This window comes from Elgaria multicarinata, chromosome 2, assembly GCF_023053635.1.
Source record: "Elgaria multicarinata webbii isolate HBS135686 ecotype San Diego chromosome 2, rElgMul1.1.pri, whole genome shotgun sequence".
Classification (NCBI taxonomy): domain Eukaryota; kingdom Metazoa; phylum Chordata; class Lepidosauria; order Squamata; family Anguidae; genus Elgaria; species Elgaria multicarinata.
The window spans coordinates 69,119,069-69,146,823 of record NC_086172.1 but is presented as its reverse complement, the minus strand read 5'-3'; the positions used below and the strand labels follow the sequence as shown (position 1 = coordinate 69,146,823).

General features: G+C 40.2%; 1 protein-coding gene across 1 annotated transcript in view; it reads right to left on the bottom strand.

The window, feature by feature from the left end:
• CLASP1 (cytoplasmic linker associated protein 1) overlaps positions 1-27,755 on the bottom strand; it is a 217,624-nt gene that overhangs the window by 77,915 nt on the left and 111,954 nt on the right. Inside the window, exons 9-20 of the mRNA XM_063116685.1 lie at positions 21,481-21,633; positions 20,562-20,635; positions 16,973-17,065; positions 16,184-16,329; positions 14,263-14,398; positions 12,966-13,036; positions 12,120-12,179; positions 9,321-9,398; positions 7,989-8,156; positions 7,037-7,086; positions 5,526-5,696; positions 3,246-3,269 (exon numbers count right to left, since the gene is read on the bottom strand). Of these exons, the coding sequence (XP_062972755.1) occupies positions 3,246-3,269; positions 5,526-5,696; positions 7,037-7,086; positions 7,989-8,156; positions 9,321-9,398; positions 12,120-12,179; positions 12,966-13,036; positions 14,263-14,398; positions 16,184-16,329; positions 16,973-17,065; positions 20,562-20,635; positions 21,481-21,633 (1,224 nt within the window). The remainder of the gene's footprint in view (positions 1-3,245; positions 3,270-5,525; positions 5,697-7,036; positions 7,087-7,988; positions 8,157-9,320; positions 9,399-12,119; positions 12,180-12,965; positions 13,037-14,262; positions 14,399-16,183; positions 16,330-16,972; positions 17,066-20,561; positions 20,636-21,480; positions 21,634-27,755) is intronic.

The window sequence follows — 27,755 nt, the reverse complement described above, 5'->3', positions numbered from 1 at the left end:
TGAAGTTAATTCAGTCTATGAAAGGAAAGCAGGAACGATGTAGTACATGAAACATTATGACTATTTCCCCCTGTACAGTCAAAAAAGCAGCCTCACCTATAAAACAGTAAAACAATTTCAGCAGCCCCTGAAATGAACCTTAACAGAAAAACACCAACATTTGGACTGCCCCACCACAGAGCCATCTAACACGAGAACAATCAGGAGCAAGAAGGAGGCAGGCAAAGACAACACAACATGAAAACTCTATTTCATAGGATTGTAATTATAAGCCACATATGAAAGGTGCATGAGAGTGCCTGGATTTCTAATAGAAACTTCTCTCAAGAGATGGAGGGCAGGGAATAAATTAGGGTACAGTTATGGATAGGGCTGGGTGGGACCATGGCACTGTTGGGAGGTCCCAGGGTAAAGGCAAAGAGGGGGAAGGAGCTATTTCTCGGCATAGTTTATCCATATAATGCTGTGGGGGGCTCCTAAATTTTCTCTGTTCTGGGGATGAAGAATGCAGAATGTTACAGGCTTCGTCCCTCTTCATGCTCTCTCACTTCCATCCACAATTTTGTCTGCTATCAGGCTTGCTCACTTAATATCAGAAAGTTAGTTCCCATGACACACACATGTGCATAAACGTGTGTGTGTGTGCGCGCGCGCATGCACGCACACACATTATATCTATACATACACTGGACACTGTCTCATTAGGAAACAAATGTCTTACAGAAAACAAGTGAGGTGGTATTCACTATAATTCAAATCCAAACAGTTCAACTTACTATTGGTACTTGTGCTATAAGAAAGTCTAGCAAAAAGTCATGAAGCTTCTAGCTCTCTAATACCTGCTGTTTAAGCTATAAGTTAATCTAAAAAAGTAATTTATACATAATTCAACACAAATTATTTGACTGGCTTTAGCTATTCAGTGGCACTTGTCAAGTAGAAAAATCTGGGGGAGAAATAAAGAGTGGGTGTTGTCAAGAGGACCCCTTCTCTCTCCACTAAGATCATCCTGTTCTTTCTACATTTTCCCTCACACCCAGCCAGTTGCATTGTGCTACTAAACTACGGCAATTATAGGTTGAAATTATCTCAAACAGCATGACAAGTTAATCAGAAACCAGCACTTTTTCAAAGAACTCCATAAGAACCCAATCCTATGGACCCTAGATATAAGGTACTTGGGATTCCACCACCCTCTGACCTTGGAAGGGGGAGTCACAGATTCACCCCCTCCTCCTCCCCCTTGCAGCCAGCATGGAAAGAACCGTGCCTGCTGCCCTCTGAGGTTGGAAAATCAACCTCAGAAGGAGGGAAAACGGAGAGGCCAGGATACAACTTATCCTAAGCCTCTTCCTCTCCTACTCTGAAGCACCATTGAAAAAAGCCCATCTGGCAAAATATGCAGAACAGGAGGACAGGTAAGCAGAGATTGCCTCCGCTGCTCTTTCTGCCATGAATTTATTAACTGGAAGCCTCCGAGTGTGGGATTTTCGATCATCGAGGATACAATTGATAGGATTATGCCTGACAAGCTGTAATTGAGGATGCAATCCTATGGGTTGCACCCTAGTTGGACAGTAGCTTCCGATCTCAGAGGCTCCCGAGTATCGAATGCCCTGCTGGGCTGCTGCCAGGAGTGCAAAAGGAGTGATTGAGGTGATTTTCGTCTCTTTGTCCTTCTTTTGTTTTTGTTTTCCCCTTGTAGAGAGGACACACTCTGGAAGGGATAGGGCTGGGGAGACCGTAGGATTTCTCGTATCCTGGTCCTTCTTCCCATCCCCATGGAACACCCCCTTACAGACTTCTATGAGGTCCTCCAAAGGCGCTTTTGCAACCTCACAATGCAGGCACTGTGATTTTTTTGGCAGTGGCTGCGAGGGGGAGGGGGAGGGAGTGGATTTCAGACTCTTTGACACTGAATATCAGAAATGGAGCTAGTATCACTTTTTAGTAGGCAGCCTTCTTTTCTTTTCTTTTCTACTTAGACCAATTGAGACTTACACTGAACCTGTCTCAGTCCTTTCACTCTCAGAGATTGGAAGAGGACCATGTGATCATGCATGCCCTCCCTTCTTCATGTATATTAGTTTCCTCATGAACACATATCTGTCTCTTTTCAGTGTTTCTTTTGTTGTTAAAATTGATATGTTTTATGTTTAATACATATGTATTTTTAACTCTGATTTTAAATATTTTTGGATATAAACTGCTTAGAGATTTTACTATATTAAGAAGTATACGAGTATTATACAAATAAATAAATATTCAGCTTCAATGTTACCCTCTGAAAAACACTTTGAGAATCTATGTATTATCTGGGGTTGTCAATGTGTGTTTAGGCATGTACCCAGTTGCGTTTTGAACTGGACCAACGATGACAATTATATGTCATAGGCTGAAAGAGACTGGAGAGGAGTGGCATAGAACCTGTGCATGATCGAAAGGAGTGGTGGGATGTGCACACCATTCCCAATCCCTAAACTTGGGTCAGCATTATGTCTGAATCACATCTTGGTCAGAGGCAGCAGGATTTCACAGAGCAGCCAAGAACTATATAGAAACTGAAGGTATTTGTCATTACAAAATTTACAGCCTAGAAGTCAGGTTTTCCCTGATTTGTAACAGCATTGCTCTTCTAATATTCTTGTAATGCTTTAAATGTATTTATTATTTTATATTGTTTTTATATTTTATTTTATGTATCTTTATGTAAACCAGTTCTGAAATCTTAGGATATCAAACGGCACACAGTTTAAATAAATTTATAAAATACTAATTCTGAACAATTGACAAGGCCTGGAAGGACTTTGGCCAAAGAACTGGAACATCTTTTAACACTCTTCCTACAGAAAGAAACAGTCCAACATTTCCTGTTGCATAAACTAAATATGCCTCCACTGCTCTTTGCAATCATAAATCAAATAAATATTGTGCATAGGGGTGCATATTGTATAAAAATAAATTGCAAAAGTGTAGTGACTTTCATGAAGTGTTCAACACTGTTAGGCTGGGCGCAAAGATCTACTTAGAAAAAAAAGTTCTACTAAATGTAGTGCCTAACATCGAGGGTGAGTTGAGAGACACAGTGAAGGGTACCCAACAGTATCAACATGAGTAAGAGGAGAACGCCATGCAAAGATCATGCAAAGGCACCAGTGAACACAGATGAAGACCAGGGACCACTTGGGTGAGAACAGAGACCTGGTAGAGCCAGAAACAGACCTCAGTCAACAGAGACTGCTTACCCTCAGCTTTACTGGTAGTACCATCTTTAAGCAAATTTAAAAAAAATAAGGAGAGGGATAATAGGGAACAGTTAGTAGTATCAGCAGAATTGGGCAGTGTGTATTTAGCTACAATAAATAAATAAAATAACTGAAATAAGTTAGTTGGTTAAATAGAAATGCAACGTCTGTGCACCGACAGCCAAAATAACCATACAACATACATGGGTGCCCCAGGCTCCCATCCCCAGATCTTCATTGTATTTCCTGCCCCTCACAGTGGGCACCTTTCTTCTGCTACATTCTTTTATTGAACTTTTGTTCCGTTTTATCTTTCAATTTTCTTCCTATTCTGCAACTATCACATTTTTAATTCTACATTTTATAGACTACTGATTTTGAAACCTCAGGTAAACCAGTTCAAAAGGCCTATTTACTACTTAGAGTACACAAGTACTATAAATAAATGTTTGCCATTAATTTAACTGGACTGCTTATTACAGCAGGAATAATTACAATAGCTCCACCTGCTGGCATTAATAAATAACCACATAATGGCCTGAGCATTTTGAATATGATCAATTAATGCAATCACAGTTTTGAATGACATTGCAAAGCCTGCTGGTTGAAGTATGAATGGTGCTAAAGGATGTATAAATAGATCATATATCATCTGCCTACACACTGAATGCTGAATGGAAGAGAGAGAAGGCAATATGCTTTAACTGGAATAAGTACTGTTTGTATATGCTGCAGGAGATGTGGAAGAAATACTACTCAGCATACCATGGGCTCTCTGTAAAACAGTACTCACCAAGTGAACTGCCAGAAATAATAGCCCTATAAACACTAGTTTGTTTCTCTGAACCACTTTTCTGTTTTTGTATTTGCATCCTCCAGGACCCATGTATCATGAAAAGAGATTTCCAAAAAATGGTAGGCAACCCAGTGCACTCCCAGAGGTTTTGGACTCCAACTCTCATAATCCATGACCACTGGCATACTGGCTGGATCTGATGGAAATTATAGTTGAATCATCTGGAGGGCAATAGGCAGCCTACCCAGGTAGAGGATGCTTGTGGAAATACAGGTATCCCATATTTGATTATCAGAGGCCTCTTGTGCATTGACTACAGTGAAAACAATCATGGCAAGGTATGTGCACCCAGGTGTCATGACTACCTGAATTCTGTCAAATAAATCAGTCAGTTGCATATTTAAATATAAAAAGAGCATGGAAGCAATCAAAGGTACCCTTTCTGGTAAGGTAAAGAAAGCATATCAGTTGAGCAGTGTATTCTTCCTTGGAATTTCAACAGAAGTGCAGGCTACAAGATTAGCTGCAGGAAAAGCAGTGACTGAATAAACAAATATATGTAGGAAAGTTCACACAGATTCTGCGGAGACACTAAAAACTCATGCTGACAAGATTTCTGCTTGAAGAATGCAACACGCAAACTGACCAAGAACAAGAGGGGGACTTAGCTAAGTAAAGACGAAACGCTTAATGCAATTCAGCTTTTTTCCTGGGACAGATACGGGTCTAGTTCATCCTTCTTGTAGCCTGCTGCATACGCAGGCCTCAGTAATTTTGAAAACATTGCTTCCCCAGATATTAGGTAGAATTTGCCAGTATATCACAGTGTTCCACATACTATCACTCGTTTTCAAACACTCTTCAAACATTGCTTTTACCCCATGGACCACTAATAACCCACTCCTTACAAGAACAGAGTTAATTTCCTCTGACAAATTAAGACTAATTTTACAGCTAGACTTTGTCCAAGTGCTGATATCTCCCTATCCTGTCTTTGATTTACCTGATATAGGTAATAGTTGCTGAAGTGACCTTATGAGGGAATATATTCAACTGAAGTAATTTCTGTTAGAAAAAATATATGCAAGCTTACATTGAATTCTGACAAATGTATATTAAAAGGAATAACACAGGCCATCTTTCCTGTACCTCCTACAGTCTTTCACATAATCTTTGTTCACAATGTTGCACAATCCGAGAGTATTTGGTACAGAATACACAGACTTTGCTGGGTCAAATCACAACAAAAAACAAACCAACAACCCACACAACCCTTTCCCCTCCCGCCCCCCCCAAAGAAGATTGCTCAGGCATCTTCGAAATCTAATTAGCTCACTTAGCTAAGATTTTCATAAAGAAGCACCTATGTATTCCAAATGATGAGATCTTCAAACATTATTTCCCTATCAAACTGGAACTCCCTAAAACCACGTTTTGCCCTGTATAACTATTGATCTCCATTATATGAAAGCAAATGAGCTTACCCAGAGATGCGTATGAGCCTGGGGGCAGGGCTGCAGCAGAACTGAACGGAGCATCTGATCCCGAAGATGTTACTTTTGATTTGGCACTGGCTGCTGCATTCACATCAATGTCACTCCGAGAACGCTGGAGAGACCCTGATGCTGACACAGATTTTCCACTCACTATAGAGGCTTTGGGAAAGAAGAGAAGCCCACCATTAAAGAGAAGTAAAGAAGTAGGTTATTACAGTCACAAGACCGGCAAAGTAAGATAGCACTGTGAAAACAGTGGTGTAAAAGCAATAGTAGTCAATTAAAAAATCAAATTGAATAAGTAGATTTTTTAAAAAATGCACATGTCCCTCTCATAATAATATAAGATTTAGCAAGTTGAAACATTGACAATTATTTAACATTACAAGCAATTTCAGAAGCACAGAATCTAGCCACCTTGGTAGTTATCTGTGTATTCTGGTCAGCCAAGAGATAATATATATAAAACACATCACATCTCACAGGTATTCCTTGTACAATAGAAGCAATTAAAATATGCCAAAATCACAATAGAAGGAACAATACAGCAGTACGTGACCCACAGTCTCCACCACACTAGCTTCACAGGGGCATAAGTGCTCACAATATGGGATACTATTGTATCTTCCTTAAAGATAAGTATACCTGAGAACTTTTTTCACAAAACATCTTTAGCACAAGTCTTTACATTCCTGCTGGGGGAACTTGGGATGTTAAGGACATTCGGACTTCTTCCCCCATCCCCAAATAATTCTTTGGCACAAGAGTGTTCCTCTAAGTCACTCTCTATTTTTACTTACAAACCATTGTACAATTTTGTTATGACAAGGATCTAAAAATAATAATCAAACTTACATTTACTTATCATAACATAAACTCTGCCCAGATTAAATCATAATCAATTATGTCATGTTTTAGCCCGATCTACAACACACTCAAAACTAACTGAGTCAACACTCTAAATCAAGTCTGCACACATATGGGAAGCAATATATTTACACTTGGAAAATAATTCAAATCTTTTCCCACATATTGCTTCAAGGTTTGTAGAAGGTAGTGAGTGAGAATTCACACACACATTCCAAATCTCTGTAGTCAGAAACTGCTCTCAGTATTCTATTGCTATTTATCATAGCCATTTGCTAAACTGAAAACTGTTTGGACTGAAATTATTCATATTTCAAGACTGCTTCATAAAAGGCAGCGATATTTGTAGCTGAACGAGGGTTCCACAGCATCTTGAAACAAGCAGTCTCATATTGAGGAAGGCCAACAGTTTCTCCTTTGTCTAGTTGCACATCTCCAGTCTTAGTGCAGACCTATAACTTAGACTGGCAAGCTTGTCTTTCCCAAAAACATGTCTTTTAGACATCTTTGGCTATGGGGCAGTAGAGGAGTGTAATAAACAACAACAACAACTTGAGGTTGGTGGCATTTGCAGAGAAAAGGGGTTCTGAACATGTTCCCATCCTGCTTAAGGACAGGTCCTTCATTCTCACCTCGTGATGTAGTGCTTCCAGTTGGACTTCTTTTGGCGGACAGTGGACGGCTAAAAGTAAATAGAAAGTATGGATTTTAATAGCTTTTTTTTAAAATCCAGAAATAGTAGAAGTTACAAAAATTGCATCATAATATAAGAGGCTTCCTCTCATTCATTACAACAAAGCTTTTCCACTCCACAGATTTTAAGACATGAAATTACTGGGAAAAGTCACCTGGTGATTTGGGCTAAAAAGTCGACACGGGATCTTGTTTTTATCAGATCCTAGGTGCTGGTTCTTTTCATTGAAGTCCTGCACAGTTTAGGACTAGAGTACATTAAGGATGTTCTTCTCCTATGTGTTCCTTGTCACACACTCCAATCAACATCTGAGGCCCTGCCCTGGTTTCCCCCACTAAATTAGGTTTGGTTGGTGAACACAAGGGACAAGGCCTTTTCAAGGAATACCATCCCCAGGGAAGGCAGCCTGGGCCATCTTTACATTCTTTTCAGTGCCTTATTAAAACGTGGCTTTTTAGGGACGCCTTTGGGGTAGTCTGTTGACCAGTAGCTCCCCTTTTATGCTGCTAAGTGTTTTATCGTTCCTACTGTTACAAACCCCTGAACTATTAGCTTGTTTTGAATGCTTATTCTAAACAAGCTAATAATTAATTTTTATTATATATATTTCTTCCTATTTTATCTGAAGCTGGTTTGAATTCTTCATGACGAAAAGCTGGGTAAAAAACCCAAGCAACCCTAAAAAAAAAAGCGAGCAAAAAGATTCCATATGAGAGTAGAACTATTAGATTGAGTTTATATCCATGAAGCTACACAAGTATTTCTTTAAAACTAGGAGTGGCACCATTTTATAAAATGAAGATGAATGAATTTAAAGAGAAGAAGGGATAGCTCACATGTATATTAACTTAATGTAGTAGTAGGAAAAAGAAATTGAAAATAGGGCTTACTTGAGACTCTCCTGGGAGCTGGAAGAAGAGCGATCTGATTGAGGCAAGGACACGATGCTATCTGAGTTCTTCAAGTGAGACTGTAGTGCTTTCTGGTACGAGGATTCCAAGGAATTAAACAAATGTTCTGCTTCTCGACTAAAATGGCTGTGGAAGCCCCAGTAACACCTGAAAATACAATTAACTGCTAGATTATCTATAAGCATGACAGAACCTAGCAACCAGAAAGGGTGCTTGTGCATTCCGGCCAAATAAAGAGCTGGGCAGAGCAGGTGATGGTGGTGGAATCAACTTGTGTAATCAAAATAAGCATTATTTACATCTATTTATTTTCACATACATTATTTATGCTTCCACACATTTATCTTCAATGGTTTTAACATTTTGGCATGAAAGAGATTGACAGCAGAAACCAAAGAAAGGCTTTAGGGTTGATTGCATCTCCTATGATAAACTAAGCAGATCTCAATGGGGAGTACAACAGAAGCTTTCATAAACTACCACTTGGTGAGTTTACCAAGGATTGCATGTTTAATACAAAATAAATATGAAAAAATGAATTCTAGGATGGCAGCAGAATGGCATCAAAAACTGCAACACTATAAATACCAGCAAGCCCTTAAAATGCAAATGTGTGACCTTTCAGAACCACCGGAGAATGGTTTTAAAAATGGACATATTGGCTGGGTTCACACAACCATATTTGTGAGCCATATTTGCTTCCGAGTGGCTTGTCGCGTTGTCTGAACCCAGCCAGAGTGGACTGTGCATGCTTAACAAGTCATACTGCTGGATTTGGACAACAATGCAAGCACCCTGAAACAAACATGACTCACAACCTATTCTGGCTTATCATGTTGTCTGAACCCAGTCAATGAGAAGATGAATTAATCTGAACAAACCATGTTAAAACAACCCAAAACAATGACAAATTTACAATGTAAACCTAAGCATATCTGCTTAAAAGTAGGTAAATGTAGTTTACCACACGTGGAGTTACTCCCAGGTAAGCATGTACATAGAATTGAAGCTTGAGTCATCTACAGAGAACAATGTATCTCTTATTTCTTTCTTTCTTTAAAATATTTCTGAATCACACTTGCTTGCTTGAGACTTTACAATAAATTCCTTACTATATTACTAAAAGAGCAGTGTCTCTTTCTCTTGCATGTTTTCTGAGTTCTTCAAGGTCTGATGCTTCCCCTCAATGTGAAATAACTTTCTTGGAATTTCTTCATTTATTGCCTTTCTTTCAGCTGCACAGCAAATAGCAGTCGTGCTCATTGACGGAACCAGCGTTGGGGGGCGGGGGGGGGGGGGATATCCACTTACTTTCTGGCTTTTATCCGTGCTTCGGAGTCGGCATCGTGGATTCCCTTCTTTATTGTTTCAGCCAATACTGATATGTGCCTGAGATTAGAAGATGACATTGTTTGCATTATAAGGGGGAGGGGACGAAAACCATTCCTACACCACTGTATTTGTAGCTCATAAGAACTTTATCCAGCTCTCCTGAATAAAGAGAACTTGCTTTGCTGCACAATATCCTTTTTGAGGATTTGGTTGTTTATTTGTGCCAGTCAGTTTTATTGCATTTTATTCCCTTGCATAAGAAACACCAAGAAACATTCTTCAGAGGTCATTCCTTTGTTACTTGGAAACCACAGAAGCCTAGGAGTATAGAGATGCTAAATCACACTTATTCCACTGAAGCTATACAGGAATCAATAGGATGCCTATGGAACAAATATCTTCGGCATCATTATTTGTATTGTATTGTGTTGTGCTTGTAACATGAACTGGCTGAGCTAATGTCACTGCAGAAAAAAATCATACATTCCAATTGCTCAGGGAGCAGAGCTGTCAGAATGATTCAATGTCTGCTATCTGGCTTCTGTGAGGAAAGGGAACCTGGTCAGTTTGATTGACCCTGAAGCCTCACAAAAAACATAGGGATAGACTTTGCTGATGTAGAGTGGGAGAAGGACATTGTCCTTAGGAGGGAGGTCCAATTGTCTTACTTTTTAGTTGAAAATCTTTACCTGCAAGTAAAATTAGGTTTTTACTTAGGTTGATATACCAACTACGCCCTTATCTGGACAGAGCCTAGCTACAGTTATCCATGCTCTGATAACCTCTCGCTTGGATTACTGCAATGCGTTATATGTGGAGCTGCCTTTGAAAATGGTCCGGAAGCTTCAGCTGGTACAAAACAGGGCAGCCCGTTTACTAACAGGGACTGGCTGGCGAGATCACATTACGCCAGTCCTTTTCCAGCTTCATTGGCTGCCAGTCCAGGTCCGGGCCCGATTCAAGGTGCTGGTATTGACATTTAAAGCCCTAAACGGTTTGGGGCCAGGTTATTTGAAGGAACGCCTCCTCCCATATGTACCTACCCGGACCTTAAGATCATCTACAGGGGCCCTTCTCCGTGAGCCCCTGCCAAAGGAAGTGAGGCAGGTGGCTACTAGGAGGAGGGCTTTCTCCGCTGTGGCACCCCGGTTGTGGAATGAGCTCCCCAGAGAGGTCCGCCTGGCGCCTACACTGTACTCCTTTCGTCACCAGCTGAAGACCTTTTTATTCTCTCAGTATTTTAACACTTAATTTTAACTTAAATTTAAATTTTACTGTTTTAACTTTGTATTTTAATTTTATATCAATTTTGCTGCATGGTTTTTATCCTGGTTGTGCTTTTTACACTGTATTTTGTATTTGTGCTTTTAACCTCTTGGTTGTTTTATTATGGTTTTAATTTTTGTGAACCACCCAGACAGCTTCAGCTATTGGGCGGTATAAAAATGTAATAAATAAATAAAATAAAAGTGAACTGAGATGATCATATTTATCTCCCAAACTCTATAGTATGTTCTCCTTTTCATTCGGCTGTGGGGAGGGCGGTTGAGGGATGCCGCACTTAGCTAAACTAATTTTCAGCTAGGGATGAGCAGACATGCAATGCTTGACCTCATGGAGGTCCTCAGAATTTTTTCTTGAAGCTTGTTTTGCTTCATTTGAGTTCCCGAACTTGAGAGACTTTTTTTTTTTAAAGGAAAAATACATTTCCCCCCACAGGAACCTGCACATTCTTGTACATCCCTAGTCTCAGTGCAGGAAGCACAGAATTAAAGAAGATATAATGCTGCATGTTTTTATTTTCTTTTTTTACTGAAAAGTAGAGTTATTCTGTCTTAAGGTATTTGGCGTCAAGCAGATGAAGCTTCACCCAGTCTTCACAGATGCAAGGGCATCATCTCTCAACTATCTCATCTCCTAGTGGATAATTTTATGGCAAAGACATTTGGATGCTGTCTCTATAACTTGGCTGAGAACTGAAACATCTCTTTAACTGCTGTGACAATCTCCTTATGCTCTGCCCTTTTAATCTGCACCCCCTGCAGATGTGTATAATTGGGCTCTCATCTATCTACTCAAGTTAGCAACATAAGTGGCATGACTCTCTGAAACTCCTTTAAACCCTCTGTGCTTTGCTTTTTGCCTTCAAATAGAAAGACAAACATTTTGGAATGAACATAGTCAAAAGAATACCTTCTCTGTAGTCAAACTGGCTTGAAACCCTTTAAATGCTACACTGCTCAGCATTTTTACGGGGCTGTAATCTTATTGTCCCGATGCCACCAGCAGCTCTATTTTTAAAAGGTTTCATTCAATTTCACCCCCTTTCTTCCTTACTTAAAGCAGTTTTACCCCACTCTTCAGCCAAAAAAGGTTTTCACAGTTGCCTACATAAGATCAATTAAGACAAGACTGTCCCTACTCAGAGACTTAAAGACATGACAGAAAAAGAAAAAGGGGAAATGAGAAAAAGCAAACTCAGGTGCCAATTCTTAATTTTACAGTTCTTATAATGTACAGTTGAGATGGAAACAGTTCAGGGATAGGATGAGCCAAATGGATCTGGTTTCTCTGATGGAGAGCTGATGGACTGGCTCTGCTTCACACATCTCCTTCTGCTACAGCTTGACGGAATGGCTGCTACGAGGTGTCAGCTGAGGTATGGAGGAGCCAGATGGAACAGGTCTTCCCCTTCCTAAGTCCATCAGAAAATTTCATCCAAAACAAAATGAGGCCAGGGAGGCAGCATAGTTCCTTTATTATTATACCACATCTTACCTTTCTAAGGAGTGAGTCTGCCATTCCTGTAAAAGTAAATCTAAAAATTCAAAGCAGCGCCTAAAATAAATATATAAGAGGAACGAACATTAATTGCTATCTTAAAAACTCAATATAGATGACAACATGCTTTTAAAAAAGATTAAGTATTGCTTGTCCCCGAACTCCACAACAAACTTAACCCAAGGGCTCTAAATGTCAGCACTACAAAATAACATACGCTTTTGTAAAATGCTCAGGCTTTGGCATATTTCTGGGTAACATGAGTTCTGTAGCTGTGGTACAGTCACTTTAATATTCTGTATGCCCTTAACTGTGAGCTCGCGCCTTATAATTAAGTAGGTACCTCCGGGTGGTCTCACAGACTGCCTAGAGCGAAGGGGCAATGTTTTAGAGTAAGCAGAATCCATACAACTCAGGGTTTTATAGGTCAATAGCAGTATGCGGAGTTTTGCCTGAAAGGGTTCAGGAAGCAGGAGCATATGCTGAAGAACTGGTAGTTTCGGCTTACAAACACTGCCCCACATGCAGTACAATTATTTAGCTGTAAAGTTAGAAACATCCAGTCTACGTAAAATTTCTGTCTGACATAATAAGTTTTCATCATTCATTTTAAACAATAGTTGGTTCAAATAAGGGGCATGATCCTCACTTCATCTACCGTGTTTCTTCTGTGATACTAGACATGTATTGAGAAATGCTCAAAAACTCGTATCACTGAGTAGGGGGTTGCGCGATAGCTTTATAGGCCCCTTCCAACTCTACTATAACATGATTCTATGATCAACGACAAAAGAAGAATCCTGTAGGTTTTGCTAATCCAATTATCAAGGGGGGAAAACTCACCTTCTAACTGCAACAGATTTGGAGGTACAGTTACTGGTGATGATGGGAATTAGTCGAGGGATGTGCGTATGCTACAAAATGAAAGAACAATAATAGGGAGAACTTGAGGGTTGTCGAAAGCAAACTGTTTTAAACTAACTACATGCTAAGATGAAAACAATGTGCAGAACACACTGAGAATGACTTCAGTGCAAAATATAGCCATTTGCCCCTCTCCATGACTAGCAAAATAAATTATATAAAATGAACATATATATGCAGTTTTAATGTGCAGAATACATTCAAGGAACAGTCAGTTTTTCTTGGTACAGATTTTATTATACATATCTCTAAGTTACAGCCCTGTATTTTATCATTTACATTGCCATATGGACATAAGAAGAGCCATGCTAGATCAGACTAATGATTCATCTAGTCCAGCATTCTGTTCACACAGTGGCCAATCAGCTGCCTTTGGGAAACCCACAAGTAGGACCCTCCCACTCATGTTGCCCAGCAACTGGTATTGAGAGGAATACCGCCTCTGATATTGGAGGTAGCATATTACCATCATGGATAGCCTTATCCTCCAACTTGTGTACTCCCCTTTTAAACCCAATTTGTGATCATCACTACATCTTGTGGTAGTGAATTCTATAGTTTAACTATGCACTGTGTGAAGAAGTACTTCCTTTTATCTGTCCTGAATCTCCCGCCAATCAGGTTGACCCCAGGTTGTAGCATTATGGGAGAAAAACGTCCCCCTATCCTCTTTCTCCACACGAGATTTGTTTCCACAAAATCTTTGATTATACAAGTATAGGTCTTTGAGCAATGATGATGTTTACATTTGCTGCTTCTTCACACACAGAGAAAAATAAATGTTAAATTAAAAAATAAATATCAAAGGATCATCAGCAAGGCCCAGATTTGTATTAATATATGCAGTAGGAATTCAGATGTTTGTATATGCCTGCTTTCGCAGTACGAGATGGTTTTTTCAGCAAAATGTATATTTTTTCAGATGATGTGCTTTATTCTTCATTGGAGTGCAATGAATTTAGTACAGATCACTGTCACACTATTAAAAGAGCAGCCCAGAGGACCGAGCTTTATACTTTGCTAATTTCCACAGCGGCTATATTTTATGAAGGAACATTGTAGAAATTAGTACATGTGCGCACACACACACTAAGCAGCAGTAAGTGAACCACTCTTCTGACTGCCAGACACTATTTAGATTATGCTGGAGTTTGTTAATTGGATTGATTGATGTTCTTGAGTGACATGATTCATATTTGCTCTGAAGGATACTTACTCGGATAATTAATCTAACAGCTACTACACCAGAAGTGGCCATGACTTTGGCACTGTTGGGAATGAGATTAAAGATCGTTGGCATGATGGCTTCTGCCCCATGGTCAAACTTGTTACCCAAGACGGATGACAAATGCCTGAAGTAAACAAAAACATGTCGTCATCATCATCATCATCCTGGACGTCAAGATGGTTATATATTATTTCGAACTGGAGGCCCTATGCTACTTTCAGTTCATGAATTTTACCAATAAATGTTATCAATACAACACCATATTGCATTAAGAAAACATTTCCCAGTTTTCACCAACAGCTGATATGCTTTATTTTTCATATGAGTTTTAACTAGTGATAAATTGAACAGAGATCACTGCTATGGTATTAGAGAATAGCTTAGAAGGCACAGCTAAATTGCTTGGTTTCCAAGTATTGTCAGTTTCAGTTCACATCTTGCCTTGACTTGGGTAAATTTTAGAGCTGCTATTAAAAGCGTCTTAATGCCCTTCCTGCAGTGTTTCCTGCAGACTCGAGTATTAAATTTCCACCAATGGGAGCACTGAACCAAAAGAATTATCAGAACTTTCACCCGGAAATCAGTTTGAACCTAGAGACAACATTAGAGTTTTCCACAATTTTTAAAAATTCTGCTTCCCACTCTACTAGTAATACGGTTGCACTTAGGTTAGGGTACTAGACATAAAAGAAGCTTTCAGGCAGTTAACCCAGGAGCAGCCATATCTTTTTAGAAAATTTAATGGGAATGTCATCCATACTGGTGAGATTTATAACCCTCTTTTCTCAATAGTCTCAATAACTATTTCTTTCAACGGCGGGTTGAGAAAAGATTTGGCAGTATCCAGTGTTGCCACTCTGCTTATGCAATTGACTTAGTGCTAGTATAAATGACCTCTAGTGCAACACCAATAGCATATGCTGATGTGAGGGGTTTTCCAAGGAAAATGGTTAATGGCAGCTTTGGATCAGATAATTCTTACCATACTTGTGATACATCTGCCCTGTAATTACTCCGAAGTTACATGAACATTATTACAATTAGCATGCAAGGAACGTATCATATTGTTCTGGAACCAGCATGATGTACAAATGTGTTTTAAATTGAACATGACTGGCTATTGGCTAACTTCTACAATCAGAAATGGAAGATCAACTATTAACCAGTTTTTGGGGAAGCTCTCAGATGAATGATTGGATAGTCACATGAATGCTTGTAATTGCCTGCTCAGTTATCTTCTATGTAAATGTTACTTACTGTTAAAAAAAAGGGGAAAAAAGAGTGGTGCTGAAGATTGCCACTGGAATTAAGGAATAATCTCTGCCCATCTTCTCATATGAAAGAACAAATTGGCCATTCATTGTAATGAAATGTAACAGAGCTGTACACGTTATCTTACGACTGTGTTCCCATACAAGTGGCAGAAAGTAGAACTGGATCTATGGGTAGCTCTCTCGGTGATTTGCAGTAGATAAGCAATGATTTCTGACTTCCAAATATTTAACATTATAAGCAACAAAATGACTCCTCCTGCTCCATCATAAATGATACTGCTGAAATGAAGAAAGCTTGTGGCAGCCAGGAATGGATTTTTTTGAGTTGAAGAACTATGAACTCCATTCAGTTTTGGCCCTCTACTCAAAATAAGTATCTTTGGCTCAGAACTCTTTAATTCTAAGGGTCTGTCTGCCTTTTGCACCAGGCTCCAAGTGGTAGATCCTGGGGTTCTAGTTAAAAATCAAGATAGATCCTGAGGTCTGTCCTCCCTGGTCTAGTCAGTAGCAATTCAGTTCAGCGCAACCTCACCCCTCCCGTAACAGAATAGACTGGGCTGGGGAGAAAACATTGGCAACTTCCCTCTTCCAATAATTAACAACACAACATAGAACATACAGAGTGGATTTCTTACCCCAACGTGATACAAGCCTCTCGGACTACTTGGGATCGCAAGTCTTTAGCGGATAATTTAAATGCTCCATCAAGCAGGCGCAGGAGTTGAAAGAAGGTATCATACTCAGCAGCTCCAGCCATCAATAAAGACCGGATCTTTTTCAGCTGGTATACAACAAGAATTTATAAAGTAAACTTAACAGAGATGTTGTCATATCGGTGAACATCTCTCTGATTTGGGGGGCAAATGTAAATGTTCTACGAAAGAGGCTCGTTAATGAGATACATATATTTATTACGGATTTGAAGAATTTATGTATATCCCTTTAGCAAAGCTTCCAGAGAGGTGTACAAAAACAAGATAAAATATAAAAATAAAATGTAATAATATCATGTTAACAACAACAGCATTAAAATACATTTATTATTATTATTATTATTATTATTATTATTATTATTATTATTATTTATTTATATAGCACCATCAATGTACATGGTGCTATACAGATTATACACAGTAAATAGCAAGACCCTGCCGCATAGGCTTACAATCAAAAGCCTGAAAGATAGACATGGAGGTTTACAATGGCGAATGCAGCCTATTCAAATATCTTTTTACGTAAAATAGAATTTGCAAGATAGAATGAACACAGAAAAGCAAGTTCCCATTTGCTTTGATGGAATAGGTGTGCTGCTATTCTCCACCATACCACAGAATGTCAACCAACCTTGCAAGTGTCACTTAAATTGCAAACTGTACATGCTAGGTTGTACTATATCAACAGATCATATAAAATCAAATGCTTACTGCAGCTACTCTCTGTTCCCAATCATGTTTATCATCAGACAGGATTTCTCTGATTTTGTTTATGGATTCTTCAAGGTCTCGGCTAGAATATATCTATGAAAAGGAAGTACAAAGAACTTATTTGTCTCCTCCACTTAAATTCTTTACAATAATTGCATCATTCACCTGCACCACCTATATACACACACACACACACACACAATGTTGTATATTACACTATATAAATTTTGATGCCAGTGCCAACATAAGTTAAATCCAGGACTCCAGAGCCCAATTAATACACTAAAACAAGCCCTTTCTTTCTCCTTTGTTATATCATTAAGGGAAATGCTAAAGAGCTTTAGGAAGGTAAGAAACCTCAATGATTTGCACTTAAGAAATAACTAATACTCTTAAAGGATATTCATAGTGACTTTTTTGAAATGACAAATACTTTTCCACTTCTTGAGTTTGGCCTCCAACCTCTAAACAACTCAACATAGGGATCTTTTAGGATGATTTCATGTTCTTTAAAGCCAGTACAAGTGGGGCAGCTGGTGCCTGAGTTGAGAAGACATGGTTGAATTCCTTCCTGATGCTAATGTGATATGCAAAAGCATAGTACAGTATAAATTCTAGTTTTACCATTTATATTACACCTTTATTTGAGGTAATAGACCTCCTTCCAACTAAACCTCCATACATCCCACTTGCAAATGACAGTCAAATTACTAAGCAACCGTCCAAAGGCAGGCAGGCAAGTAGGCAATGTAAATTTCACTGAATGGGACTTAGGGCCTTGCTAGACCTGCTGGCTTATGCCGGCAGGGAGGCGGGGCCGAGGCGCGCTAACGTTAGCGCGCCTCCCCCAGGCTACCACACGGCGGACGCGTAGGGACGTCGCGTCCCTGCGGTGTCCGCCATTTTTTTAATTTTATTTTAAAGGGGCCGGGTGTGGCCCGAAGACGGCGGACAAGGTAAGTGGTTTTTTTTTTTTTTTTCTGCTGCTGCTGGAAGACTCGTTGGTCCAGCGGAAGATTCTATGAGTTGAAAGAGAGGAAAAGGCAATTTCCCCTGATTTCCCCCTTCCCTTTGTATCCCCATGCAAAGGGATGGGGCTCCCTATAGAACAGCATGGGAGGTGGCATGCATGGCTGGGGAGGGAGCAGAAGGAAGGTGGAATTTGCTGGATCAAAGAGCCTTCTGTCAACAAAAGGACATAAGTGGAGACAATCTGATTGTTTTTGAAGTGTGTACATGTTTTAGCACATTCAGGACACCAGAAAAAATCTAGAGAAAGTTGGGCATGACTAAGGGCCTTCCTAGACGAGGCCTTAGCGCACCTTCTGACCCGGCTTCCCTGCTGTGCGTCCAGATGACGCACAGGGGAATCCGGAGACAGGCCGCGCTGAGGCCTCCTCCAATGCACCATAAGCCAATGCGCTTATGGCACGCTTTTTCCCCAGCTCTGGCCTCAGGCCGGGGCTGGGGAAAGTGTGGAGAGTTCCGCGGCTTCTCGCGGCTCCTCGCTTCGCGAGGAGCCGCGAAAAGCCGCGGACCTGGCACAGCGCTCATAGGAGCGCTGTGCCCATCGGCGGGGGGGGCGAAGGATGACAGGGGGGGTGGCATGGGGGGAGGGCAGGTGCGATCGCGCCTCGGCTAAGGCCTTGTCTAGGAAGGCCCTTAGTCATGCCCAACTTTCTCTAGATTTTTTCTGGTGTCCTGAATGTGCTAAAACATGTACACACTTCAAAAACAATCAGATTGTCTCCACTTATGTCCTTTTGTTGATAGAAGGCTCTTTGATCCAGCAAATTCCACCTTCCTTCTGCTCCCTCCCCAGCCATGCATGCCACCTCCCATGCTGTTCTATAGGGAGCCCCATCCCTTTGCATGGGGATACAAAGGGAAGCGGGAAATCAGGGGAAATTGCCTTTTCCTCTCTTTCAACTCATAGAATCTTCCGCTGGACCAAAGAGTCTTCCAGCAGCAGAGGGGATACAACCCAATATTGCATTTTTGTCTGTATAATTTGTGCTTCTGATTAAAATAAATCCTGTGCCCTTTTATGATATAATTCTTAACATGTGATTTGAGATTTATTGAGATTGAACTTTGTAACTAAGATTTTCACCGTGCTTTTTAGGTATTAACCTTGTTTTCCTATTTGCCAGGAAACATATCTGACAGATTCATATATGCTAATTACCAAAGCACTAGACATCCTGGTGTAAATGTGGTATTAAAGTTTCTTTTTCCAGAAAATCCTGCATATGTGCTCAAATCTTTCGACAGATTAAACAATACTGACTGAGCTTCACCTCTACCTCCCTGTTTCATATAACCTAAGATTTCCTGGATTAAAAAAGAATACAAATTTACATAGCATGTGGAGGAAGTAAGAATAGGTCGAGTCAACCATGTTGTTACCAACTGCTGACATGAGATAAATGCAAATAACTAAGCTTACGTCATTTCAAGGGAGAAAATGGAGACCCGCTTCAAATGTTGCCTCAGTACTATGATTGCTACTGAAAACTACTTCAGCGCAGTTAGAATTTTGCTAACATATTAAGTACCCTGGTCTGCTTCTTATCATCTTAGTATGCCAGCAGTATTTCTGGAACAATAGCTTTTTTGACAGAGTGACAACTACAATTCTACTATTTGCTTCTTTTAAAATTAATGTTTTTGCTTGACATGTTTCCCTCCTGCTTCTTGACAAAGGTGATCAGCTTGGTTTCAGGTACACAGAGGATTTCAGCTCTATGTACAAGTTGAGCAGCCAAATATTACTCAAAGAACAGGAAATCCAAAAGGGGATTTATAAGCCCACCCACTGCTTTTCTCTCACTTGGCTGAGAAGAAAAAGACATTGCTAACAATGGCAGCACAGCTCATAATCTAAGTAACAAGATTTAAGACCTGGTTCACATGTAACAACCCATTGGTTTTAGAACTGATGGGTTGTTGGGGATGTACAGGCACACTGCCTGCAGTGCATGTGCCTCTTTTTCTTTACAACACAACCCACTATCAGCTCCTTCATAGGTTGTGCAGTGCGATGTGCGAACCCAGACTGCTGGGTTGTTTACGGGTTAAACCCATGGTTTATTGTTGGGTTAACCCCTGGGTTGTTTAGCCCATAAACAACCCAGAGGTCCAGGTTCGCACATTGCACTGAGCAATCAACAAAAGAGCCAATCATGGGTTGTCCTGTAAGGTGGAAGAGACAGGCACGTAGCCATAACAACCCATCAGCCGTCATTCTGTGTAAACAGCACCTACAGTTTGGCCTGGTAAAGACATATTGCTGGTTAAGAGATTGGGAGGGCATGTTGCTGGTTAAGAGATCATGATTAACGCCATAACTCCTTATCCATGGCAATGGTGAGCAGCAAGTGGGGGGATCTGTTGCTGAAGAGGCAATAAGGGAAGAAGCTCACAAGTTCACCATATTTAAGGGATCAGAAGCACCACCCTTCTCTGATGTTTTGGCCTCTACGCTTAACTCGCAAGAGAAGCTTTCAAACAGCGTCTTTAAAGAAAACCTGCTCCACCTGGCAAATAAATGCCTTGGTGTATTATTTTGTTTTTAACCACTATTTACCTGAACTGTAGGGACATCTTCAAAACCTTTAATAAAGTCTTCTTCATCAACAGCTCCAGCTCCTTCTTTAGTTGCTGGCGGATACAGTGGGAAAGAATGCTTTTATGCTTCTTATTAGACAATGTTATCATAGAATCAGAAAGTAACAGACAAAACAAGCTTTTGAAAGCACAAAGAAGTCATTCCTACTTTAACAGTTGCATGCAAAATATTCTGTCTCACCTCTCCTTATAGAAGTATAAAGAATATATACAACACATACACAAAGAGGTTTTATTAAAAAGATCATTAAAATAGTCTGAGAAGATAAGACAGAATATTACCTAAACTAGAGTGACGCCTTTTCTCTTAAGGATATGGCCCCATCTATAATTAATGAAAGTGTAGTATTCTTGACAGGAACATACAATGAAGACAGGCAGATGAGCTGAAGAAGGAAAGTCTTTAAAACATTAATTAGATGGGGCTATTGTTTGACACAGAAACTCTGAAAGCTTCCTGTAGATACCACATGGAATCACATTTCTTAGGTTCTTCCCACTCCCTTGTTGGTCTCCATGCAGCTTAATTCAGTAGGATAAACTTGATATTTGAAAAGGGACTGGCTTTACTGGAACCACTGAAAACTGCACACGAATGAAGGTTTGAACGCAACACTTTTGGTTTTATTTGTTGGAGCGGGAGGGCAAGGGGAATTTTCTCAATAAACATGAATAATTTAGTTATGCAGCTCCATGCTGACATGAGGCTATCCCAACACATTCAGGAAAAGCACTTTAGTATGTTCCCCAACCAACAAATCAACCCAGTGTCCTAGAAGTTATTTTCTCCTATTCCATCAAGCGGGCACTAAAAAGGGAAACAACATAGAGAGAACGTATTTTATTTTTAGACATTTTTGGCCAAAGGCCTGACCTACCTGGAGCCTTTGAAACTACAGCTGCTGTTCCAACCCTGCGAGCGGTTCCCATCCCACTTTTTCGAGAGGTTGAAGGAGCCTTTGAAGATGTTGATGAGCTGGCTGAGGAAGGCCTGTTCCCATCCACTGAGTCATCATCATCAAAGTTTTTGTCTTGAAAAGAAGCACAAGTTGAAATTCAGAGTTCAGTTAGTAGCCATCTCCCTTTTTGGAGCATATTTGCTCTGCAGGAATGCAGAAGACAGACCTGAGATCCAAGGCCATAGTCCAAAGTTCCAAATTTTAAAGCATTTTAAAGATAGATAGAACCCTGCACTACATTATGGTTTTATTAGATGCCAGCAAATGGACCCGGCTTTGCACAGGGAGAAACAGCTCTTATATTGATACAGCAAAGGCTACAAACAAATTTACGCAGCTGTCAGAGTTGGGAATGTTACAGCCTCTGTCTGAGTTGGGCATATTATGCCCTCTGCTTGTTGGCACCCCTTGGCACCTGGGGCACCTTGGCACCTATAAAAGTGCTTTCAAAAGCTTGGCCCCCTGAGGAAGAGGTATTTCCACTCCATTCCCTGAGGGGGGGGCTGCCCCACAAGAGGGGAGGAAGCAGGCATATAATTCCGAAGCTCTGTCTACTAAATAACCCTTAACCTGATACAGCAAAGCCTTCAAGCACACCTACACAGATGTCAGAGAATTGGACACACTGTGCCCACCCTGTCTCACTGAAGCCAGGGCCACTGGAACCCCTAGGCATGGCCCTGTTAAGGTACACCCCTAGAGGCCCCTGAGCAAGAAGTCTTTCTGCTCCAGTTCCCTGAAGAGGTAGGATGGCACAGGCCTATAAACTGTGTCCCTCACCCTGGCTTCAAACTGTATCTGCTGCAAAGTTATGTGTTGGTTAGGGAAGTCTAGTGGCAAAAGATGTACTGCAGGCTTCAACCACATTGGGGCTCAGTTCAAACAACTCAGTGTGAAAATTCCACACAACAGTTGTTTTTAGGGGTAGGCCCCACACAACATGTTCTAACTCCACCGTTGTGTGACTGGGCTACTGTGGAGTTGAGTAAACGTCAATGCGATGTCTGATTGACAGTTCCTCCACTCACTCTCCTCCCCCAGTCTTCCCAATGGTATACAATCAGCCATTGCTGCAAAAAAAAGCAATCCCGGTGGCTCTCCTAGAGTGGCACTCCCTCCTTTCACTGCTCTTGCCGGAGAACTCTGTAGCCAGTGGGAAAAGTCAACTCAGTGCAATGGAAAACTCCACAGAGCCCTCAACACAACACGCAACACAATGGTTGTTCAGGAACTCTCCTCTGCACAGCATAGATATTCTGCGTGGAGTGGTTTAAAAAAACAACACTCCACCATTGTGTGGTGTTTTCCTACCAGACAACACATTTCTCAACTGTGGTGTAAAAACTCCACTGTGGAGTTCTCAATGTTGAGAAATGTGTTGTCTGAACTGAGCCAGGAACATTTAAATCAATTAAAATGACCTAATATGTTTTTCAAACAAAATAACCCAGATGTGCAAAGCCTTAGGATCCCCTTGGTATATATTCCAAGCTTCAGGTGTCTATATTTCATGGTCTTGTTGCTATGGTGGTGACAGACAGACAGATCTACATTCTCTTTTATTATTATAGGTAATATTTATAAATATGGACTGAGATCCAAAGAACTGCTTAGGCCCACACAAGGACTTGCACTAGCTCAGTACTCTCCCTTTGGACAGCGAAATTCCTCACATCACAAACTGTTTTGGAAGGCCCCTTGTTTTCAAAAGCATGGAGAAAAATAAGGCTGTTGCTCTTCTAGATTCACAGAACTATTTTGGAGCCTGGCTGATGAAAATAAACCTGCGTGTAGAGATTCTGATGAGCTCATCAAAACCTTTATTGCCAATGAACCTATTCCAAACGCATTTCTTTAAGACAAGTTCTGTACAGTAACACACTTAAGCATGTGCCCCATTTTTGAATCTGAACAAAAAGAAAGTGCAACACGTGTGTGAGCGAGATTGAGAGAGAGAGGCTATGAATGAAGCCACTCCCTCAGGCTTTCATTGCCTATAGATAGTTAACAATATGAAATGCCATTCTCTGCACAGTTCCATGCAAATCATTCACAATGAAATTAGTGGATCATGCTTTCATAAGAGGATGCAACCTCAAACCTATATGAAAGGCAGATGTATCTGCTTAAACTGCCCTTATTTTTGCAATTGTCATGGGTAAGGTGGTATTGTCATCTTAACTACAGGTTTTTCCCCCCACCTCTTATGAAATAGATCTCATATACATTCAAATAACTGTCGAAAATACCCTTATTTAATATTATAAATGCAGATATTACCAAAGCAAAGAATTTTACTTGAAAGTAGAAAACCTGCATTATTGCCTTCCCCCTCTCTCTATCTTGCTCAGATACGCACTCACCAAGGGTGTGGTTTCTTATACCATAGTATTAAACAAGCCAAATCATGCTTTTAAAGTTTTTAGTTTTGAAAGGCACATTTCACATTTATAACATCAGAAAGAAAAAATGCTTTTAAATAACATTCTAATAAAATTGGTAGCTGTTTTAATATGAGTTACAAAAAGGCAGCACTCTAGAGAAAAAGTTACAAAATGACATTTACCCATTATTGCTAGGCAAAGAAAAATAATTCATTCTAATCACTAACTTGAATAAACTAAAATTACATTTCAATGTTTCTCCTTCGTTTTGAACTAATCTAACATTCAGTTCAAGACACCAGACAGCACATGGTCAGAGCAGAAAGAGAAACAAAGAACAGGATGAAATCTGAACACAGACTTCAAGAAATAAGATGCAATCAGTCAGATATACACAGTAAAGTAAAACTAAAATTCACCCCAGGAAAACAGCTGATGCGTACAGTTGTTATAAACTATAACTTGTTTTAAAGGCTTACAATCTGCACTTTAGCTTTACATTTAAAACTATATCCATCCCTGATTTACTTCCATTGGCTTTAATGGACATAAATCAAGACAGTGCAGAGTTCCCTGTGTTTATCATTTATCAATTATCCATCCTTGCTGGTTCTTCCGTTCTATGACCCAAAGCTCATTTATGGATGTTATTTAGCAATATGCAGACACGTGCCTTGCTCAAAGAGGCCTTTGTCTGCTCACTGCTGTCAGTTAAGGAAGAAAGAAATGCTTTATTTAAAAAACAAAACAAAATCTGCTTTCATATTCTCTAACAATGGAAAATCACAAGAAATTTGCTTACGGGTACATATCCTTTTGCAAATAAGCTTCCTCAACATTCCTTCATATTTTCCATAGCGAGCCTAGATGTAACGCTGGCTTACAGACGGCTGCAGCTTCCAAGTCCAGGACATAATCAATCCTTGCCCCTTGTATTCATTAAGCATACTGCTTTCGCACACGGAGATAAATAGCCCAGGCTTCACTCTTCAGCACTGCTTAGGTGCCTGAGACTTGAGAGACTGGTGCATCAGCCCCAGTACATTTCAGACCCTTCAAGCAGTAAAGCTGCATGGTATTCAGAAGCAACTGCAACAGACAACCTCCCCTATGGCTAGCAAGAGGAAGTAGCCCAAGTTCATCCTCTAGGGAAGTCTAATGGGAGCATCTCAACAGCTGTCATCATTGGCCCATGACAAATACATTTGTCATGATTAGTTTTTAAAAGCTAGCTTCCTCATGCTTGTGTCAGGTATAAAATTGGAAGAAATAGATGTTATGCCAGGAATTCAAGAATTTACGTGATAATGGAAGGGTGTGGCGAGAGAATTAGCATTGCTGCACCCACAGGTTTACAGATTTTCTAGAAGATATGTCAGAATGCTCGTAAAACAAAATAACCTCTGCTTCTATGGCAGTGGGGGTGTTCGGATGATCGCAGGAGTGAAAGGAAGCCATCGTGGCGTCTCCCCCTCCCCTACTTGTGCATGCTGGATCAAAAGTCTCGTTAAATGCCTGAGAAGAGGGCTGTTTTAACCTGGCGCCAAAAAGATGACAATATTGGTGCCATGCCGGCCTTGTCAAAGAGATCATTCCATAAACTATCAAGAAGGCCTTCTCCCTTCACTGCCAAAGCTTCCTCAATATCAAAAAATCACTTAGTACAACACATGTTTATATCAGCATACAGATTTTGGTCTGCAAGCATCAGTATGATCCCAGATACCACTGGAAATTTCCCCACTCCCTATGCAAGCATTGCTGGAGTTTATGAAAGGGAAATCCCTCCTCTTTTCAGATTTATAATCCCGGCTGCCACTGAAAGTGGCCTCTCCCTCATTCCAAGCTCCTTTAGTACCACCAAACTTGATCCTGTAGTGACTTGGTTAGTTAACGGACATGTTGGCTTCCATTAAGAGGCAAGCTTTATCTTCCATGGGGGCCTCCGAACCCACAGAGGATCAGTGGGACAGATTTGAAGGCACTTTGAGGGCAAAGTCCCTTGCATTCAGGGTGAAATTGACACAATGGTTGTTGCACTCTGAATGGAAGCATCCTGGGCACAACAAAGTCTAATTACTTGAGAACATTTTCAGTTGTTGCAGCCTGATGATACGGACAAGGCACTTGAAGGTGCTTGGACTACCAAATGTAGTCCTGACCCCTGCTGGCAACAGCTGGCTGACTGGGTGAGTCCAGGGAGGGATGAATGCTTTCTTGAGGGAGGGAGTGATGCCAGCCACCTTGAAAGAGGTAGTGGTCGCCCTTTTCTCAAGAGGGCTGCCCTGGGCCTGCAAATGTGTAACAACTACCTCCCAATTTCAAATATTCCCATTTTGGGCAAGGTACTCAAATGGGGTGGCTACCCAACTTCAGATGTGCTTAGAAGAAGCTGATTATCCAGACGAATTTCAATCTGGCTTCAGGATTGGTTTTGGCACTGAAATGGCTTTGAGGTTGGATGGCTACTGCCATTTATTATTATTATTATTATTATTATTATTATTATTAATAATAATAATAATAATAATATAGCACCATCAATGTACATGGTGCTGTACAGAGTAAAACAGTAAATAGCAAGACCCTGCCGCATAGGCTTACATTCTAATAAAATCATAATAAAACAATAAGGAGGGGAAGAGAATGTCATCAGTTTTCGGCACCAGGTGAAACAATTATGTTTTCGTTAGGCCATGCGATTAGATAGTTGGGCCTATGTACTAGAGTGAGATAACTGATGGGAGTGTTTATCGAATATTTGATACTATCCAGTTGCTGTGTAGTTTTATTGGTTTTATGATGGCATATTGTGTATTATGACCCTCTCTGTGATCATTTTGTGATAAAGGGAAGTACTTACATTGTATAAATAAATAAAATTAAAATGCCACATTGTCAAGCTTCCCTAATAATTCAGGTTTCTTGAGTGCACCAAATATCAGGTTTCCAGGTGCCTTAACAATTCTGAAACCCCTGTGAGCCATCCTAAGATTTTCATAAGTATATTCTTTTCAACTGTGTTCTCTGGTGAGAAGAGCAATTTTTTTTTATTTCCACAATTGGATTCCCTCTATTTTTTTTTTAAATGACAGAATGGAAAAATGCCAGCGGTAGCTATAAAATATTAGACTGTTCTCATAGGCACATTGATAATCATAATCATGGTGACATACTTAATGGGGTCATCAGCAAGGAGAGCTCAGATCATAATGAGCAAGCTGAAGCAAATCTTTAAATCTTGGTGATAATAGAAGCGGCTTTCCACAAGAGGCTATTAAGAGAGTTCTCCTTCAACAAAGAGCTAGTTTTATTATTGATCATGTCTATCATAGTGTACAAAATGTCTTACAAATTTGTATCTCGTTTAGCCTTGTAACAACCCCGTGAGGTAGCTTAGACTGAAAAGGGGCCTACCCAGAGCAAACCAATGAGCTTCATGGCTGAGCAAGGTTTTCAGCATGAATTTTCAAAGACCAAAACAAACTCTGCATGGATTTCTGAACTAAGGAGCTCATCACATTAGAATGAACTCTAATGCTCTGAAGTAACAATATTCTCTCTCTCTCTCTCTCTCTCTCTCTCTCAATATTCTCTCTCCCCCTTGTAAACAATACCGGGGCTACAAAGGTGGTTCTAAGCGTATTTTTTAGATATCAGGAAAATCATTATAAACTCCTTACCCTCAGCTCTTCTTGCCCTTCTATTTTCTCAAGTAAATATACCTAGCTCCTTCCATCCTTTCCTTAATCTTCTGTCCTTTCAAAATACACAGGAGTGGTATTTATTGCTTCTGTATATTTTTAAAAG